The 19,558-nt window shown below is 41.2% G+C and overlaps 1 protein-coding gene across 4 annotated transcripts in view; it reads right to left on the bottom strand.

The window, feature by feature from the left end:
• The window catches only part of NNT (nicotinamide nucleotide transhydrogenase), a 63,836-nt gene that overhangs the window by 42,902 nt on the left and 1,376 nt on the right, over positions 1 to 19,558 (bottom strand). For 2 of the 4 annotated variants that reach the window (XM_026649078.1, XM_026649080.1), the window contains exons 2-7: positions 17,303 to 17,510; positions 8,724 to 8,953; positions 6,309 to 6,526; positions 3,620 to 3,707; positions 2,821 to 2,909; positions 777 to 964 (exon numbers count right to left, since the gene is read on the bottom strand). In XM_026649078.1, the coding sequence (XP_026504863.1) occupies positions 777 to 964; positions 2,821 to 2,909; positions 3,620 to 3,707; positions 6,309 to 6,526; positions 8,724 to 8,953; positions 17,303 to 17,453 (964 nt within the window). In that variant the 5' untranslated portion in view covers positions 17,454 to 17,510. Of the gene's footprint in view, positions 1 to 776; positions 965 to 2,820; positions 2,910 to 3,619; positions 3,708 to 6,308; positions 6,527 to 8,723; positions 8,954 to 17,302; positions 17,511 to 18,138; positions 18,157 to 19,558 lie in introns of those variants that run through there. The other 2 variants (XM_026649081.1, XM_026649079.1) reach the window with 2 other exon arrangements.

Below are 19,558 nucleotides of genomic sequence, written 5' to 3'. Positions count from 1 at the left end.
CTGCAGATCCTTACCTCATTTAGTGCAAATTCCTTTTATATTTACAACAGCATAAAGATAGTATATACATTGAAGTCAATAGACTTCCATGTTTACACCAGAGCATAATTTAACCACCACCAAGTTGGATAGTATAGAATTTAAATAATTTTAGTTATGTTATATTTACAAAGAATATGAGAGTTGTATTTAAAAGGAGAAATATTTAAATTAAATTTAATCTGCACAGTTTTTTAAATTCTGACTGATAAGTAACAGTGTACATTTTCCCAATACCTCATTATTTTCTAGCAAGACTGAAGGAACTTCACAGAATCAAGAGTCCTGGGGCTGCTGAAGAGTGCTGAGTGAGTGGCATAATAGTACACAAGACAGAATCAGGTGAAAGAGAGAGAGCCATCCCAGAAAGGTCTAAGGACCAGGAACTCCAACAGCAAAGGAGGCCCCTCTAATAAGAAAGTCCTTGATAAGGGAGGAATAGTGCAGCATGACTTGCTGGTTACTCCCCTCTGGACTGAACATCTGTTTTACACAAGGCATCAGCTGTGGGAAAGACAAATATGGCAACCTCTTCAAAAACTGGAACCCACCAAAAGAAGAAGAGGGACAGATTTATGTAAAGTTGAATTACCAACAGCTTCTCTGCCTTCTGCTCCCTCGCACTGGAGTCAAGATAGCCCCAAAGATGCACAAACTTACCTGAGGTTAGTGGAGATGGAATATTAAAAGTATTCAGAGCAGAAGAGGAAAACGTGTCTGTTGCATTGGTGACATACCAGGAATAAGAGCTGTACTGATGATGATGTCAACTTCTTGGCATTGTTTGGCAAAAAGTTTCATTTCAGCTTCAATAAACTCTTTGGACATTTCTTTTGCGTACCCGCCTTGCCCCTCTCCAGATTCCTTTAAATCCACTTCTAAAGGCTCAGCACCAAGAGATTTGAATTGCTCCAAAGCTGCAGCTCTAAAGGTTTAGACAAAACACAGACCACAGGAAAAGTCAAGTCCATTTTTGTGGTGACAATTCAATCCATCCAGGATTTTATTGGAGACCCTTACAGTAGCAATCAGAGAGGAAGAGCAAAGAGAGAAAGTATGGTCAAATGACCAGTTACCCCTCTGTAAAATGGGCATAGCAGCATTTTACTACTTGACAAGGATGTTTGAGGATACATACATTAAAAATTGTGAGGCACTCATACTATGATAATAGAGGCTATAATCACCCCAGGTAGATTGCAATTGTTCCTGCACCCACATACTCTTATTATTGCAGGATTTTATTAACATCAGGTGGCAGCACAGTGCAAAATATCAAGTTTTCAGAGACTACTTTCCAATTTCAATATAATCTCAACATGCAAGGAATTATGCACACAAATCCTTGCACATCAAGATGAAAATATTCAGCTTGCTGAGCACATGCATTTTGAAAACTTGGAAAATTTAAGATGGAATTTAATTTCTGCCTCTGAGAAACATAATCCATTGCGAAGAATGCTTGCTTCCCTCCCCTCCCCCTTCCCACACACACTTTATATAATCAATTGTTATTTTTAAATGTAATGGATTGAAAGCTGTTTCCATAATCAGAGAGCTTCTGCCAGAATTTTTGCAGCATTTCACTCCATAAAAAAATTGATATGTATTCATTTTTATTTCTTCTAATTTGACAAAAGATATATCCAAACCCTAAGCGCTTGAAAATATAACCAAGTACACAGTATAACTACCAATACAACATATAAGGTCTAGAAAACATGACCTATGAGAGAAGATTGAAAAAATTGGGTTTGTTTAGTCTGGAAAAGAGAAGACTGAGGGGACATGATAAGTTTTCAAGTACATAAAAGGTTGTTACAAGGAGGAGGGAGAAAAATTGTTCTTCTTAACTTCCTGTCAGGGTGGTTAAGCACTGGAATAAATTGCCTCGGGAGGTTGTGGAATCTCCATCATTGGAGATTTTTAAGAGCATTTTAGACAAACACCTGTCAAGGATGGCCTAGATAATACTTAGTCATGCCATGGTGCAAGGGACTGGACTAGATGACCTCTCAAGGTCCCTTCCTATCCTATGATTCTAGGATATGCACACAATAATTCAATAAAAGCAAATTCTTTAATGAGAGAAACAAACATTTAAGGCTCATGAGGGAATTTTTTCTTGGCCACCATTACCCCATTATTCCTGGCTTGCCTCTTAAAAATGCCTTTGGGACAGGAGAATGATCTCTGAGGCAGAGGAAGCAGTCTTAGGATGATAGTCTTAGGATAATCATTTAAAATGGCTCATACTGCTGACTCTGCTTCCCCCTCTGCAGGAGCAGAGTGGGTTGGATCTCCGCTCCCCATTCAATGGCAAGGAAAAAGCCTTGCTCAGGAATTCCCAGATGCCCTTGCTCTGGGATACAGGATAGCAGGGTTTCTGGGAAGCATAGTTCCTTCCAGCAGCCATGTAGTCCTGGTCTGAGGCAAGGCATGCTGGGAAATAAGAGTATATAAACCTTGCCTCCTCTCTCCTTCCTCCCCTGCAGCTTCCAGAAAAGCAGAGACCTGAAAGGTGATGAGGGGTTTCTCCTGAAAGTCTGAACAAGTAAACACTCTTTCATTCATTTTACTTGTATAATCCTCCGGCTTTAAAGTGGGGTCTGACACAGCCACTTCTTATGAACAATGTGAATGATTGGGGATATGATGTCTCTATTTTGGGGTGAACTTAAATAAAATCCTTGGCAGGAGGATTTGTTTACACTCCACCATTTCATGAAAAATGAAAGATGAGCTTGAGTTGCCACTAAGATTTTAAACACCCACACTTACCTGGTATCAAATCCACGAACCACTGCGCCCATTGATTTAGCTGCTCCTGCAGAAGCTAGCCCCGCAACTCCCCCTCCAATTATAAGGACCTAGAATAACATTTGTTATTAGAGATCAAGCTACATACAAAGTGATCTGGAAAAGTGGCACCAATTCTGTTTGACATAGTACAGAATTTCCCATAGGGACTATGGCTCATTGACTAGATCTATTTAACAGATTACCTTAGAGTACAGGGTCCAAATTGACTAGGGTATAGTTCATAATATCACATTATTTAATTAAATTCATTTCTAACATCTAATAATTTGAGAGTCTGCCCATATATAGTATGGAGTCTACATAGACTGACATAAGGAATATACATTTCCCCCATTTTACATAAACTTTGGATTCCCATTCTCAACTGATTTTCTCTCTTTCCCCTCACTAAACCCAACCAAGGGCCACTTCTATCAGGATTCTAAGACACCAAAGTTCCAGCCTGACAATCCCAAATAGTTTCCAAAACCCTCCCCACCCTGCCAATGCATGAACTGATTTTATATCAGAAGCTTGAATTGAAAAAGTTAAGCATAAATGAAATTTATTAAAGTTCAACATTCTTTATATTCAGAGTAGCTTCCATTGCAGACAATGGAAACTTTGCCTGAATAAGGAGTGACTCAGAATTAATAAACAGGTTCTAAACTCAAACTAAACACAGGTCTATCAAAAAATATTTAACACGCATCAACAGTGGTTTGCTATACTCATGAAATCACCTCTGCTACAGAATGAATTTTCTTAGTCCACATACCTTGGCAGGAGGAACTTTACCAGCAGCTGTGATCTGACCAGTGAAAAATCGACCAAAGTGATTTGCTGCTAGTACAACAGCTTTGTAACTGTCAACGGAAAAAGATGAGACCATAGTATCAGTATTTTTCCATGTCCAACTCCCACCCAGCCATTGCAGCAGTCAAAGAGGCACACATTTAAGCATAGGCATAGTTTGACTTCTATATTGGGGGGCAGGAGGAAGAGAACGACAGCTCCAGTAAGGCCAATGGGGCCACACGTGTGGGGGCCAATTCCACGGCTTGCAGTCTGGGGGGGGGAGTGGGGGGAAGAGAGAATACCCCCTACCTTCCCCCAAACAACACCCACGCATTTAAGTGAAACATGCAAATTGATGTGAAAGCTATACATTTATGCTCAAAAAACATTTGAAAATGTAGCCCAAACAAGCATTTGTCATATGCCATGGAGAAGTGCTAGTCAGTTAAGGATGCAACTAGCTTATAACAAGCTACTCTAAAGGCTTATTTTTGCACCTCTAATTTTGATTTTGATTGAAACTTGCCCATATTTATTCTGAACATAAATGTTCTTTAAAAATGTTTGAGTGTTTTTGCAAAAGTTAAAGTTCCAGATCATTACAAAAATTTAGTCTGAATTAAATGTCTGTATGCATCCCTTTAGCTCAAAATGCTTATTATTTCTTTCTATGCAATTAGCACTTAAATCTTCTTGAAACCTTACAATGCACTTCTTTGTATTTAAGAGCATGTATTTGTGGGGCAGTGGAAGATTTCTGATGTCTCTAACCATTCATTCCCTTGCTTAGGGTTTTAAAATGTGATAAATATACTGAAACTTAGCAACTAACTTTAACAGTTTACAATCTTGGAAGGTAAGGTCTGCAACATCAGCTCTGTTATGCATGCATAATGTGAGGATCTGCACACAGGGAAACTGCAGAATCAAGCACAGTAAATGTGGTGTAAAGGTAGCACAATCTGGGAGAGTAAGCACAGAGCTGGGAGTCAAGAACTTTCTCATCCCAGATTTACCAATCTTTGTGTGGTTTTGGACAAGTTGCTTAATCTTTGTGCCTCAGTTGCGCCATCTGAAAACAGATAATACTCCACTTGACCGTAAAGGCGTGTTTGGAGGCTTAGTTAATATTAGTACAGCAGATTGTAAATGTAATATGCTTATCACTAGGTGCTGCCTCAGTAGGTCTTTCCCTTGGCCAAGTTGCATTTCTGTAAACAACAACATGTTGACTAGTGTACTCTTTTCCTATTGTGCTCAATCTTCCCTTTTTTCCAGTGATTTTGCAAAGAGTAAACTGTAAGAAAAGGTGTGAATGTCCTTTTAAGTGCAGGGACAGTATTACTAACTTCTCCAGTGTAGAATGCAGCTTAGTCTAGCAGGGAAGGAAACAAAGGAGCCTTGGGGCCTCATTAAGGGACTAAAGTTCTTCTGGTGTATGCTTTATGCCTGATTTCCCAATTCTCTTATTTTGGTCTCTTGTTTTGTTAGAAACAAACTGGGACTTATTTCCTGATCACCATGGGTCCAAACATTTTATAGTAAGATATGGGATACTGACAATCCCATATCTGTGCTATATAGGCGTTTAACAAATTTATTAGAGCATAAGCTTTCTTGGGCTACAGCCCACTTCTTCTGGGCTGTAGCCCACGAAAGCTTATGCTCTAATACACGGCTGCTACTCTGAAACCTGTCTAATAAATTTGTTAGTCTCTAAGGTGCCACAAGTACTCCTGTTCTTTTTGCGGATACAGACTAACACGGCTGCTACTCTGAAACCTAACACAATTAGAAACATGCTAATTGTTCTGGATACACCAAAACATTATTTTAAGTGTATATTCTTTAGGAGGTCTTATGACTCTCTCTAGCTCTGTACACAAAAGAATGTCTATTCTTTGGGTCAAAACTTATAATATAAATTTTATAACTTTAAAATATGACTTCCTGTGATATTCTATTAAAACTATATAAGATGAATGAGAAGACGCAGAATAATTATTCAAGCTATTACCTTGTTTTCTCTAGTATAATTTAAAAAACATCATCAGCTATATACATCCACAAAGAAGCTGGTAATTTGCCTAGAGCAAGAGGCTAAATACATTTTGAAGGGCACAAAATGTTTTCTTACTTTGAAGAGTGGCACTTTCACACCTGTACGAAAAAGCAAATGCTCATAATACTTGCTGACAGCCAGTTTACCAACTAAGTTGCCACCACAGGAGCTACAGAGAATGCAAATCCTAGGGAAGTTTAGACTTTCAGTCCCATCTGCCATGCTGGTGGGTTTCATTTAGAGCGCTTTATACTGTCTTATCCCCAACCTCCGCGTTGGACATTAGTCACTCTGTGTATCTTAGTCTATCACTATCTCAACTATAGCTTAAGCCCATTCTGATCTAATTCATTGGGTGAGGCACTACAAACAAGTTCTCAGATTAAGAACTGCCTTCCAATTAAAAAAAAAAAAAAAAAAATCTGATCACAGCAAGGCTGACCATAAGAGACTGACAAGTTTAGACAACTCAGACTGATTCCTCTTGAAACAGCTGCATGAAAACAAGTGCAAAATTATTTTGGACACAACACATTAATACCAGAATGTTAGGTTACTTTTATCTAGCTATATTTACAGTCAAGGTGAAAAAAAGTTAGTTTCATACCCAGCAATGTTGGCCATGGAGCTTAGAGCATCATATCCCTGAGCAATGGTGACGCGCGGAACCTGATCCATAGCCAAGACAGTAGTTTTCCTTTCTGCAAGTTTATTCAGTAGGTCTGGGTTTTGAGCTGGGTAGATAAAACTAATCAGGGTAGCAGCTGTCTTAAAAAGATCTGCCTCATGTACTCCTAGTGCAGGGTTAACTATAGGAGCCCTCACCTGAAGGAAAAAAAGAAGAGTTCAGATTAATCAATACAAACAAATCAGTGCATGTCCCATGGAAAAATATAAACAGACAATGAGGTTTATTAAGGATTGTTTACACAACTAAACTAATGAAAGGTGCCTTTCACTTGTAGGTCACTTGTTAAAATCAGACCTAGGTAATTAAGTGGCAGTACAGCAGGACCTATTAACTCTCCTGGGGGCCCAGGGCTATTAGATTTTGTGGGGTCCCTGTATACAAGTCTTTTTCTTCCTAATTTAAAACAAAATGATCACAATTATGGCATCGAGGCTATTGATGCTATACTAAACTTGCCTTTTAATTAACATAAAACCGTTTTGTGGTTACATTTCAGTCTTAAAACACATAGAATATAGTGGTTACATTTCAGTCTTAAAACACATAGAATATAGTTAAGTTAATTCAAAATAGCCTACTTCTGACCTTAAAACAGCTGTTATATTTGTTTCTTTCTGGGAGGGAGTTTGGGTGCAGGAGGGGGCTCCAGGCTGGGGCAGAGTGTTGGGGTGCAGGCGAGGGTGAGGGGTGCAGGCTCTGGGAGGGAGTTTAATGCAGGAGGGGATTCTGACCTGAGGTGGGGGTTGGGGTGCAAAAAGAGGGTGCGGGGTCTGGGAGAGAGTTTGGGTGCAGGAGGGGATTCTGGCAGGGGATTGAGGTCCATGAGGGGGTGTGAGGTGCAGGCTCCGACCGGGAGGCACTTACCACAGGCAGCTCCTGGCCGGTGGCGCAGCAGGGCTCAAGCAGGCTGCCTGCCATAGCCCCACGCCACTCCCGGAAGCGGCCGGCTGCTGGCACATCTCTGCGTGCCCCTGAGGGGAGGGAGGCCCCCACAGCTCCCATTGGCCAGTTTCCAGCCAATGGAAGCTGCAGGGATGGTGGTGGGGGCGGGGGCAGCACACTGAGCCGCCTCCTCCCTGCCCCGCCAGGGGCTGCGGAGACGTGCCAGCAGCCAGGTCCTTCTGGGAACGGCGTAGGGCCATGGCATGCAGGCAGCCTGCCTCAGCCCTTCTGTGCCGGGGCCCCGAGCTGCTGCCCCTAAAGCCCCTGCGTTAATCTAGCCCTGCAGTACAAAAATAGAATTCAAGGGACCTGTGTGAAATGAGTTAATGGCCCTATTCAATTGGTAATAGTTTTTGTGAAGGCCATTTGCATTACTGTAATTAACATGTATGCTGGCAGTCTCAGACCTACTCCTGAAGAGATCAGGAAACCAGGCTACTCTTAAAGATATCACCACCTCTAAAGGCTGAAAAACACAAAGAAGCTTGCACTGCTGGTGACTGTATTAGACCCAGAGGGCTTAGATGTCCAAATCTGTTAGCTAGCCAGTCCCTTTTTTGAGCATATTTTTAAGATGGCCAGCATTCCATTATAAATCCCCACTTTTCTGAAGGGTTAATAGCTATTAACTAAACTAAACTATAGTTTGCCCATAAAAATTCCACTATGCCATATCTAAATCTTGACACACATAACTAAGATTTCTAAAGGAAGTCCCACCATCAAGCTTAAGCTTCTCTACTTCATCTCCAAGGGCTCTGTGCAACTTGGCTACAACCTACATTTCTTAATACGCCTCATGCTTCTTTGTTTTTCCATGTTCTCGCCATATCAGCTGCCACTGTTCTCCTGTCTCAACTCCACTTCAGAACACACTGCTGCCATAAGGTCTTTGAATGACAACTGGAGGATGGTGCGTGGCTTTCATTCTTAGCTAGCACTGCAAGTAGAGCTATTACAGGAGAAAAATAACTGACTTCTTTTCTATTATTAGTCTTAACAGTGCAGGTTCCTTGGGGCAGGGATCCTCTCTACTCAGTGCTCTGAGCAGCACTCTCCTACTTTGCTCTGGGAAATGCCATTACTCCGAGCGTGTGAACAGTAGATAGTCGTCCTCAAACCATTTCAAAACTGCTGCTAAAAGGTTTAGTTCTATTTTCCAGCTTAGTAGGGTTTTTAGTGCCCAGATTTGAGTCACCAAATAATCAACAGATGAAAATAAAAACACAGGTAAAACCTGAAATGTGTAAGATGTGAATTTAACAATCGCTCCCTCTTAAAAAAAAAAACGAGCTAGTCGTTCAGCAGACTATATGAAATGGTTTGGAAAAGTCATATATTAGCCCTAAAACATTTAAAATACTCTATATTGAGGGAAAAAATAATTACTTTGAGTACTAAATCAGAAGCCAATACTTCCTTGGTCCCTTGGATCTTTGCTCCTGCCTCCCTATAGTGGTCATCAGAGAATTTGGAAGCTTCTCCAGCACCTGATTCCACTACAACATTGAATCCTTGTTTAATCAAAGCCTGAACACCAGCTGGCGATAATGCCACCCTCTTCTCGTTCTGGAATATCTCCTTAGGCACACCCACAGTCAACTGCTTATATGGGATTCCTGTAAATGCAAAGGAAAAGATGGCATTTAGTTTAGCAGTAATAAGAACTACTGGACTGATGTTCTGTTACAGCATTTTCCTATACTTTGTATTGACACTTATAGATACATCCCACATTTAACAATTCTCTTTTCTCAAAATAGATGTAAGAGGCTAAGCAGTTTTTTCCAGAAATGTAACATCTTACAGTTCTACTCCCAAGCATCACTTCCCCTTAATTACCAACAGGTGGCAGTAGTAGTACAATGTAGTAGGAAAATCAGTTCACAGACAGCAACAAGTCTCTAAAGGTTCAGATGGGTATACAGTAACTCCTCACTTAACGTTGTAGTTATGTTCCTAAAAATGCAACTTTAAGTGAAACGATGTTAAACGAATCCAATTTTCCCATAAGATTTAATGTAAATGCGGGGGGTTAGGTTCCAAGGAAATTTTGGGGGGGCAGACAAAAGGCATTATATACTGTACAGTACTGTAATGTGGTGGGGAGGTGCCCCTGGCTTACCCCTGGGGCTCAGGGCTGGGGGTGCAGGGTGTGGGAGGGAGTTAGGGTGCAGGAAGGCACTCAGGGTGGGGGTGCGGGAGGAGGCTCAGGGCTGGGGCAGGCAGGAGGTGCAGAGCACTTACCTGGGGCAGCTCCTGTTTGGTGCAGGGGGTGTGCAGGTGGCTCTGTGCAGCACAGCACCGCCCCCATGGCTGCGATTCTGGGAGCCCCCCCGGCACAGGCAGGGCCACCCGGAAGGCAGGGGCTTTAGGGGCTGCAGGGCCCTGGGCTAAGGGGGCCCCGGGGCCCTGGTCTGCAGTTCTAAAGCCCCTTTCAGAATGCGGCCCTGCGAGCACGGGCCGGAGGACTCAGGAGGAGCAGGGGCAGCCGTGCAGTCAGCGGCCGGAGAGAAGTGGGGCTTTCCCCTTCAAAGCTGGCCGGAGAGAAGTGGGGCTTTGAAAGGGAAAGCACCGCTTCTCTCCAGCCGCTGGCTGCGCAGCTGCCCCTGCTCTCCTGAGTCCTCCGGCCCGTGCTCGTAGGGCCGCATTCCGAAAGGGGCTTTAGAGCTGCAAGCCAGGGCCCCGGGGCCCCCTTAGCCCAGGACCCTGCAGCCCCTGCATTCTGGGTGGCCCTGCCTGCGGGGGGGAGGGGGCAGCTTCCCCGCTCGCTCCCCCTCTCCCTCCCAGAAAGTCCTAAGCGCCGCCAAACAGCTGTGGGAAGCACAGGGAGGGAGGGAAGAAGGGAGCGGGAGGAGGCGGAGAAGAGGAACTTGTGCAATGCTCCCTTGTAAAGTCAGCCAAACGACATTATAAGGGAGCATTGCACAACTTTAAATGAGTATGTTCCCTAATGGAGCAGCGACGTAACTTCGAAACAATGTTAAGCGGGAGGACGTTAAGTGAGGAGTTACTGTACACTAAAATATATGGGCTTGACTGGCTTAATGAAAGTACAATAGCGCCTGGATGTGAACGCATACTAATAAGTGCTTGAGTCTACCCTTTTTACAAATGAGCATAATACTTACCTACCTTCCAGGGGTATCTTGTGAAACATAACTGTTTGAAAAGCAGTTTGGGATCTTGGATGATGGTTTCTATAAAAGCTATTAAAGACTAAGTGAATATTTTTTTTTAAAAAATTGGGATGCCAGCCTATTAATTTTACCAGTTGGAAAGTTAGTCATTTTCAAGAGAACTAGGGGACTGAAAAATTAACTCGGTAGTCTAAAAAGCTTAGAAGTTGTGTTTATTACTGACAACTTTGGTTCTCAAATTATCAACCTCTGATTTTATTTATGCACAGTTTAAGATCCATTGTTGAAATAGTTTAAAACTGTTCTAATCCAACTGGAAGTGTCTAAATATCCTCCAGACTGATTGATGTATGTATTATATAAATACATCTCTCACACAGTCAGTCAAGCCTCACCATTTTGGTACAAGCGCATTAAAACAATGTGTGCTCTATCAAATCTCAGCCCAGTCCTGCAAACAGTTACCACTGAAGTCTATGGAATTTCCACATAGGAATAAGAATGTGTGTAGTGTTATTTGCAGGAGAAGGTCCTACATATCATTTGCATTAAGGGCATGGAGATTTACAATTTATATAGCCTATTCCATCCATAAAGATCGATGAGAGGGATGTGCCAGTCATACTCAATTTGTTTTTGTTTTTTTAAAGTGAACTTTTGTTGCAAAATTAGTTTACAAGGTTTTCAATTTGACCATGAATGTTACGTCCTTTGATACAAGATGGTGGTAAACACAGTTTGTAACAGACTTTATACAACTTAAACATTTGATACACAAAGTGTGTGTTTTGGGGATTAAGTGTTTGCTTCCCTATTCCACTCCTATGCTTTATTTATAGAACTTATTCTTTTTTTTAGGGGATGCTTTGACCCATCCTTGAGCCCAGAAGTATCTTATAGCTATGAACTTGCAACACCAAGCATTTATATTTAATATTTAGTCTCTACAGAGACTTTTTTTTAGGTTAATACTCATGCCAACTGTTACAAACTTTGCAATTCTTTATAATTATCTGGCACTGCTGCTACAAAAATCTGGATTTGAAGAGCTAATTAGATTAGCCAGTCGCCTGCACCCATTAAAACTGATGCCAGAACACATCTACCCAGGAGTGTAGTAGAAATTAAAGGGAAGGAAACAGACCAACAGCCAGAGGTGTATTTCATTTAATTATTTCAGCTCTTCCTTTGATATTGACTGTCTTCACCCAGAATGTAATTGCTGCAATGGTGGAGAACAGTTTGAAAACACCAGTATGTAATGTCTAAATACTAAGAGTACAGCTACAGTTCTTTATATAACTCCTCCCACCTTACCAGACAAAACAGAGTTATCAAAATAAGCAGTGTTTAAAGAATGCTACATCACTGCAAGAGCCATGATTTGTATCTAATAGAATTAGTCACATAAGTACCTGAGAGGTACTTTACAAACATCTGCTTCATCAATATACAGCCCTCCTAGACATCACTATACAACTGGAACAGCATCCCCCACTCCCATCATAGGCAAGTAGGAAGCTTTCTCTGCCAACCAAATAAGTGTCAACAGTAGAGGTTACAATTCTATTCTCTTGCTGCTTGGAAGAGGCACCTCTTCCCCTGCCTTTCTAGCTACCCAAGTAGTGGAAGACCCAGTCCTGCCTCTATCTGATTCAGCTCAGTGAAAATGACATGCTGTTTAGAAAGCAGAAGTGAAATTAAGCAGATTATTGTCAAGTGCACTCTGTGGCTGAGGAAAGTTCTGAGCAGCAGAGGCTGAGGGTGATTTGGGGAAAGCGGACACAAAATGGCAAAAGGAAGGGAGAGGGTGGAAAACTCTCCCCCACACACACCTTTTTACAAAGCCAGGAAGAAGGAAGAGGAAGCTCCACAGTGCAGTGGCATTTGGGGAGCTTGGGGGGAAATCAAACAATAAAAGGGAGAAGAGCATGATCAATCCCTTATATTGTTCTGACACTGGAGGGAGGCTGCTAACTTAAAAGAACACAAACTTAATCTAGACAACTGTCAATTTCAATAACTGACTTCAAAGCATTTTCTGCTACTGCGTGTTCAAGTTGCATTGCCAACTGATTAGAATTAAAAAAGAAAACTAATAAAACATTTATTTTCCCCCGTTGCTGTATGGAAGGCTCAGGGAAAAATCCACAGTGTGACAGTTGCAAAGTTTTCTCATTTCTTTCACTCGTTCTGTTAGATGTTACTTGCATGAAAGATCTATTTCTCCGGATGTTTTAATCTGATTTAGTGTCCTTTCTAACAGACACTACAATCCATCGCCAATATGGAAAGGTGTGCCCTTCACCAAGGCACAGGGAAAGCAGGTCACTGAGAAATACCCAGTGACTTTCCTGCTCTCCACCAACCGCACAAATGCACCAAACGCTTTCCACCAGCCATAACACTCCACTTCAGTACAGTGCTGCCCACTCACAACCACTGTTATCAGCCTCTAGCTAGTAGTAATCCAGTACGCTTTTCAAGCCCTGTATCTTGATCTGCAGGCATTTCGTTCACCAACAAAAAGGAGCAGCTGTTTAACAATGCAGAGCAAATAACTAAATTAATGGGTTAGGGCAGGACACCAAGATCACTACATCCAATGGAAACTACAGGTGATATTTTACACAGGCAGAATTTAAATATAGTTGAGCTGGGACTTGTGGGTTATCATCACTCTTCATATGAAATTTAAAACCCAGAAGTATCTCCAGGAGTGCACTGTCCACTCATTCTGAGTCATGGGTTTAAATAACAGGCTACATCTACACCTGGAGCTAGGCTGTGATTCCCAACTTGAGTGGACATACTCGCGGTAGCTCTCATCAAACTAGTGCCCTAAAAACAGGTATAGCCATGGAAGTATGGACAGCAGCATGGGCTAGCCTCTCTGAGGGCATACCCACAGGGTCCAGGTGGGTTTATACTTGAGGCTGCTAGCCCACACCACTGCTGGCCATTGCCCACGCTACCGCACCTGCTACTCTATATTTTGCGCACTAGCTGGATGACAACTAGCATATGTTTACTCAAGTTGGAAATCACACACCGAGATCCAAGTGTAAATGTAGCCTAAGTTGCACAGGGAGGGGAGTGTGAAGCGTTTCCTACTGAATTACCAACAGCACTTCCTGCAGAACCTAGCTATTCCATATAGACGGCATAGTCTGTGACATTAACAAGATTCTACAGGGAATCAAGTACAAGTGGAGACTGAGCCTTTCAACTCTAAGTCACTAGTTCAAGAGCAGCCTCTGGCAACAGCAGATGTTTTGATGGCTTATGTGAAATTGGGTTTATTTTGATCCTGTTCCCAGCAGACATGTGCAAACCTCACAGCACAGGGCCTCTCCCTCCCTTCCCCCCACCAACCTAAAGGGGCAAAGGACTGAATAGGCATGGAGACAGACCTGCCCTCTTACCCTACAAATGGTCTCTTCACATCAGAATTGAGATAACTTGGGGAGGGAAATGTTGTGAAGGTTGAACTGCTGCTTCCCATGCCATGGATAAAGGAATTCAGTTTCCTGGAACCTCTCACAGGCACTGAACTGCCATTAAACTTTTCACTCATTTTGCATCCAAGTAATAGATACATAAAAGCTTGCTGATGCACAACTATCTAGCATGGGTAATGAGAGGCACTTAGTCACCTGGGTATCTAAGGTGGGATCCCAAAACTGCATAGTCCCACTGACCTCAAGACCAGTATACACAAACTGTAACAAGTAGAAATATTTTTAATAAGGCAACATTTTTGCTGCTGTGATGCTGCAAAAAGTAAACAGCAAAGTCAGCTGCTCATTGATGAGACTTTCAAAGCACACATGGCTTTCAAAAAAAAAAAATCTCCTCCTAACACAAAATAGGTAGACAAATTAGATTCCCAAGCTTTTAAAGGTACCTAACAATTGAAATTGAGCCTATTAAGAGTCTACTCTCCATTTAACTTCCACTTAAAAGACTAAATCCCTAACAAGTCACTATATTAAACTAACAGGAAAAGTTAACAAGAACTGGGTAGAGAAATCAAAAGAAAAATACAAGCCCTTTTCTTCATAGTACTTTAACTTCAGGGAGTGCCGTGATACGTCTTCACTACCTGCCAGATCAGCGGGTAGTAATCAATCTATCGGGGATCGACTTATCGTGTCTCGTCTAGACGTGATAAATCGATCCCCGAACGCGCTCCCCATCGACTCCAGAACTCCACCAGAGTGAGAGGCAGAAGCGGAGTCGATGGGGGAGCCACGGCTGTCGATCCCGCACCGTGAGGACCCGAGGTAAATCGATCCAAGTTACGTCGACTTCAGCTACGCTATTCTCGTAGCTGAAATTGCGTAACTTAGATCGATCCCCCCCAGTGTAGACCAGCCCACAGAGTGATACTCTCCTCTCTGATAACATTTATTGGTAAGACACAGTTTGCTGGGGAAAAGAGACTATCAGACTATGTGCTATGTCTTTAGGATGGGAAGGAAGGAACAAAACTCAGCTAGTTACCAACTTTAACATCAGCTTCAGAAGAAGCTGCTCACCTGTTCTCAGAGTTCTGAAGTAAGACGAGTAGACACTCTGAAGGACAGTGATGTGATGAACACAAATGAATGGTGTAGAGAAGGTAGATCAGATGCTTCTAATTCCACTTCTTATTACAAGAACAAGGGGACAATGAAACCAAAAGGTAGCAAATTTAACTGATGAAAGGAAATGTTCAGGGTTTTCTTTTTTAATAAACACAATGAACAGTTGGCCTGTGGAACTCATTGGCGCTAAGAGCTTAGCAAGATTTAGAAATTATTGACAGTTACAAGAATATGAAATATTACAAAGGAAATATTTTTAAAAAGCTAAAAAAAAAAAAAAGTTTAGGGAGGAATATGCACCATCACACTTCAGGGCATAAACCAATCTCTAAGGGAGGGTGTAGGAAGAAACTTTCTTTGTGAGCAAGTTACTCCATAACTGCCTACTGCAGGGTTTTTGCACCTTCCTCTGAAGCATCTGGTTGTGGCCACAGATGGAGACAGGATACTGGACTAGATGGACCATTGGTCTGCTCCAGTATGGCAATTCCTATGTTCCTAAGAGACGAAGAAAATGGCAACCAGAACAAACAGTGACATGAAAGAATCCACCCTTCAAGTTTACCTTTAATTTCAACTTTTCTACTGAAGTCCTTTCACTAACCTCAGTCTTACAGGGCAAATGTTGAATGCTATAAATCACACAATGTGGAAACAATCTCTAAATAGATGTAAGTATAAACATCTTCCATTGAATGATTTCTCAGTGGTAAATCTCTTCCCCATTTTGCTCAGACTATTTAATCTCAAATGGAAGAAGGGAATCAGCACAAAGTTTCCCTTTAAAAAAAAAAAAAAAAAAAAAAACCTTTTTTTAAAAAAAAAAAAAAAAAAAGTTAAGCCTCTTTTGCAATACAAAGTGAGATATGGGGATATATTCTGAGGTAGCAGCTACAAGCCTAAACAGCTAAACAAACGTACTAATATTTTTCAAAGTATCTTCTTTATAATGAGCTGATTCTGAATGCTAAATAATGTTAAATCAAATGCAGTTTTACATCACAGCAATTTACTAATTTTATTTTTAGAAATTGTGATTTTGAGGTTACAGTGAAATTTAGTAATTTAGTTCATATGCTGATGAACTTCTTTATAGAACCCCCAACCCAAAGGAAAGTATTCAACAGAAATAAAAGTATACCTAGTCAATAATAGAGAAGAGCATGACATTTTGTTCAGAAGTTTACCCTTCATTTGCTTTTTTTGTTTATTTATTGAATCCCAATGTTCAGATTACCAAAAACAAAAAAGTGGGCCAGTTTAATCATCAACTAACAGGGTTATCAGTTTGGTTACTTTCAGTTTTAAATACTGGATGGTATAAAAGTAAGTGTCACACTTACATGATATTTCACATGAGTTGATAGTTCTGAAGACAAAAGTATTGTGTAGTTAGTAAATACTTTAATGCGTAACACCAAGTATCATATGAAGATGTCCATCCTAATCTGTAGCAACAATTATTACTGACTACCAAAGAAGCTGTCAAATTGCAGTCTGGTCTGTGGACTACCAGCTAAGTCTTTTTATGGCCAAAGGCTAAATTCTGTCTTCAGATTTTAATACACTAAATTCCCATTAGGCCCAGGGATGCATCCAGATTCAGGGAAGCATTTAAATATGTGCTTTAGTCTCTTAGACCTCATCTATAGTAGAAAGGGTTTGCCTATATAGCTACACCAGCAAATCCCCTTAATGCAGACACAGTTTATGTCAGCAAGAGTTCTTTTGATGGCATATCTCTTACTATTCCCTGAATTAAATAAGCTATACTCTCAAAAGAACACTTGTTGGAATAACTGCATCTAACCTAGGGCATAGCTACATCTGTTAGGGGTGAGGGTTTTTTTCCACAGCTATGTCAGCAAAACGTAAGTGTAAACCAGGCCTTAAATTGCAATGGAACCCAAGCATATGCAGAAGTACTTTCCTAAATCAAGGTCATACTCAGTAGGAGCTCTGAACATACACTCAGGAGCATAACTTGGCCCCAAGGTGTTGGGAATTGGGAGAGGAGGTGGTTAAGGAGAAACTCTGTTACACAGTGGTCTGTGAAACAAATGTAAAGTTGTACAACTTCTGATGCACTAGAATTAACTCACATAATTCAGGGGCGAGTTTTGTATATTTTCATTTTAGCAGTACCTTTTCAAAATATACCTACTTAGGAAGCTTAATCTCCATGTTTAGAAAGGAAAACCTAGTTTTTCTACAAAATTGTTTTCTTAAATTAACTTACCTGGTTTTACAGGTGCCTGACACCAGAGTATCTGATGGGTTTGGAACATTCGCAAGCATGGCATCTTCACAGTCTGCACTTTTCGTGACATCACATTGCTGAAGAGAGGATTTGAGCAGCTGATAACTGCTGTACGTAGGAGGCTCGCCATGTTGCCTGGGATCTAACAGCAAGGACTGCCACGTGTGGAATCCCTGCCGCAGCCTTGCTGTGCACAAAAATCACAAACAGAGGCATTAACAATTAATGGTACTAGAGAAATGAACAGTGTAGAGTCAGATGCTTATTTCAGTTGACAAAAAAACACACAAAATGCCCATCTGTCCAAGTAGAAAACAAAGGCCGCTTTTTTCTAAAAAGTCTGAGCAACCATCAAAAATAGACAGATTGATGGCAGGAATAACAGTACAGTCAATTTACATAGCATTTTATAAGCACTAGTTCAAAGTTACAATACTCAATAGGCAGGATAGATATCAGTCCCCTTTTACAGAGAAACAGAAAAAGCGTATGTGACTTGACAAAAGCCACACTAAATCAATGATACTGTGGGTATTAGATCCATTTCTGACTCAGTCACATGCTTCATCAACTGCCATGCTGCCTCTCAAATATAAGAGGCATTTACAACCCTCAATGTAAATTGATATTTGACCATTAACACTAAACCTTTAAGTGTTATAAACAAATGTTGATCCAACTAGTGAGAACTGGTCAGTGACACCCCTCCCGCCCCGAGAAATCCACCAACAATAAATCACATTTGCTTTTACATCCATTTTAAATATAGACTGATAAGCAAAGTCAATTGACTGTAATAAAATATTTTACATTACCTTTTTCTGTTGCCATGTAAGATGCAATTATTACTTAATTCAGACATTTGTGTTGCTTATCAAAAAGTAGAGACTATGTTAGTGAACCTAAGGTTCAGCTTGAACGTATACACCACTATACAATAGCTATCAAGTAGGTCACTATTGTCATTAGGATGCTGTCCTGCAGGATTAAGTCAATTTTACTGAAATTAAACAATTAATTAGTCAGGATTTATGAAATCTGGGGTACATGAAGTTCACTCCATAGAAGTATAGATTGTGAAATCTGATAAATCAAGACTGTAGTCTAAATCTTCAATTATAAAAAAATTAAAAAATGAGAAAAGAGAGAGAAAAACCAACTTGCATAGAGATGGCATGTAGACTTTTGGCATAGGTCTTAAGAGAGTCATGGTACAATTTCTTCTACTGAGAGTTTTGGCATCAGCCGTTCCAATTTTGGACTCTAACCACAGCTAGCAGAGACATTTGCTAATTTTGAAGGATTGGAGCCAGTGCATTGCACACAGATGAACCTGTGCACCTCTGTGTGGCCAGAGGCCTTCAATGAGGTCACATACATCATCTTGCATGAATGGTGCCTTTCTGATGTATCTGTCATGTTCGCTACCATAATTTGTTGGTCTCCTCTTTAGTGCCAAGTATAGCTCTGAAAGCCTACACCAAATGTTAGCAAAATAAAATAGCCATGAACCACGTGCAATATGATTCACATGAAATATTTTAATCTTTAAAAAACAACAGGCTGAGATATGCTAGGACAATTCCGCTCTTTTGGCAAGACATCACAGCTCTCCTAGCTGAAAAAACTCCACCCCTTTCCCCCACTCGCTTGCCTAAAGTACCCACTCATCACACAGCGTTCAGCAGGCAACTATGGTTTCTAAAGGAATTACCATAAATAGAAAACATTGTAGCACAGTAAGTTACAAGTGCTCATGCCACGTATTCAGACAGGCACTTAGGATAAGAAATCTATCCCCTAGGGATAAATAGTAGGGATAATTAAACTAGTAGTAGGGATAAATAAACATGAATTGTGCCTCCTCAGGTTACCAAGTAACATTTGCCTGCGAAAAGGTCCCCCTTTAAAGGACAATCCTCACCCCAACCCCATCAATGCACAAACACGCGCTACCACGTCTGCAAGCTCCACAAGCAGCCGGCGTCCCGACGCCACTCTCATTAGCGGGTTCTCATTGGCTGCTTGCATTGAGAAATGCTATTCATACCTTACCCCAAGGCCTGTATGATTGGCCACCGCTCCTCACCTCGTCAATCACTCTCTCCTTGGAGTCTCCAAGTCCACTCATTGAAACAGCACTGAAATAATTTGAAATTCCTCGCCTAGAACTTCTGCACGTTTAACTCCCTAGCCTGCTCCTACCTTCCAGCCACTCGAAAAGACATTGCACAT

This window comes from Terrapene carolina, unplaced genomic scaffold (assembly GCF_002925995.2).
Source record: "Terrapene carolina triunguis isolate 2854851 unplaced genomic scaffold, T_m_triunguis-2.0 Scaffold69, whole genome shotgun sequence".
Taxonomy (NCBI): Eukaryota; Metazoa; Chordata; order Testudines; family Emydidae; genus Terrapene; species Terrapene triunguis.
The sequence above is the reverse complement of the archived record's forward strand: the minus strand, read 5'-3'. Positions and strand labels throughout refer to the sequence as shown.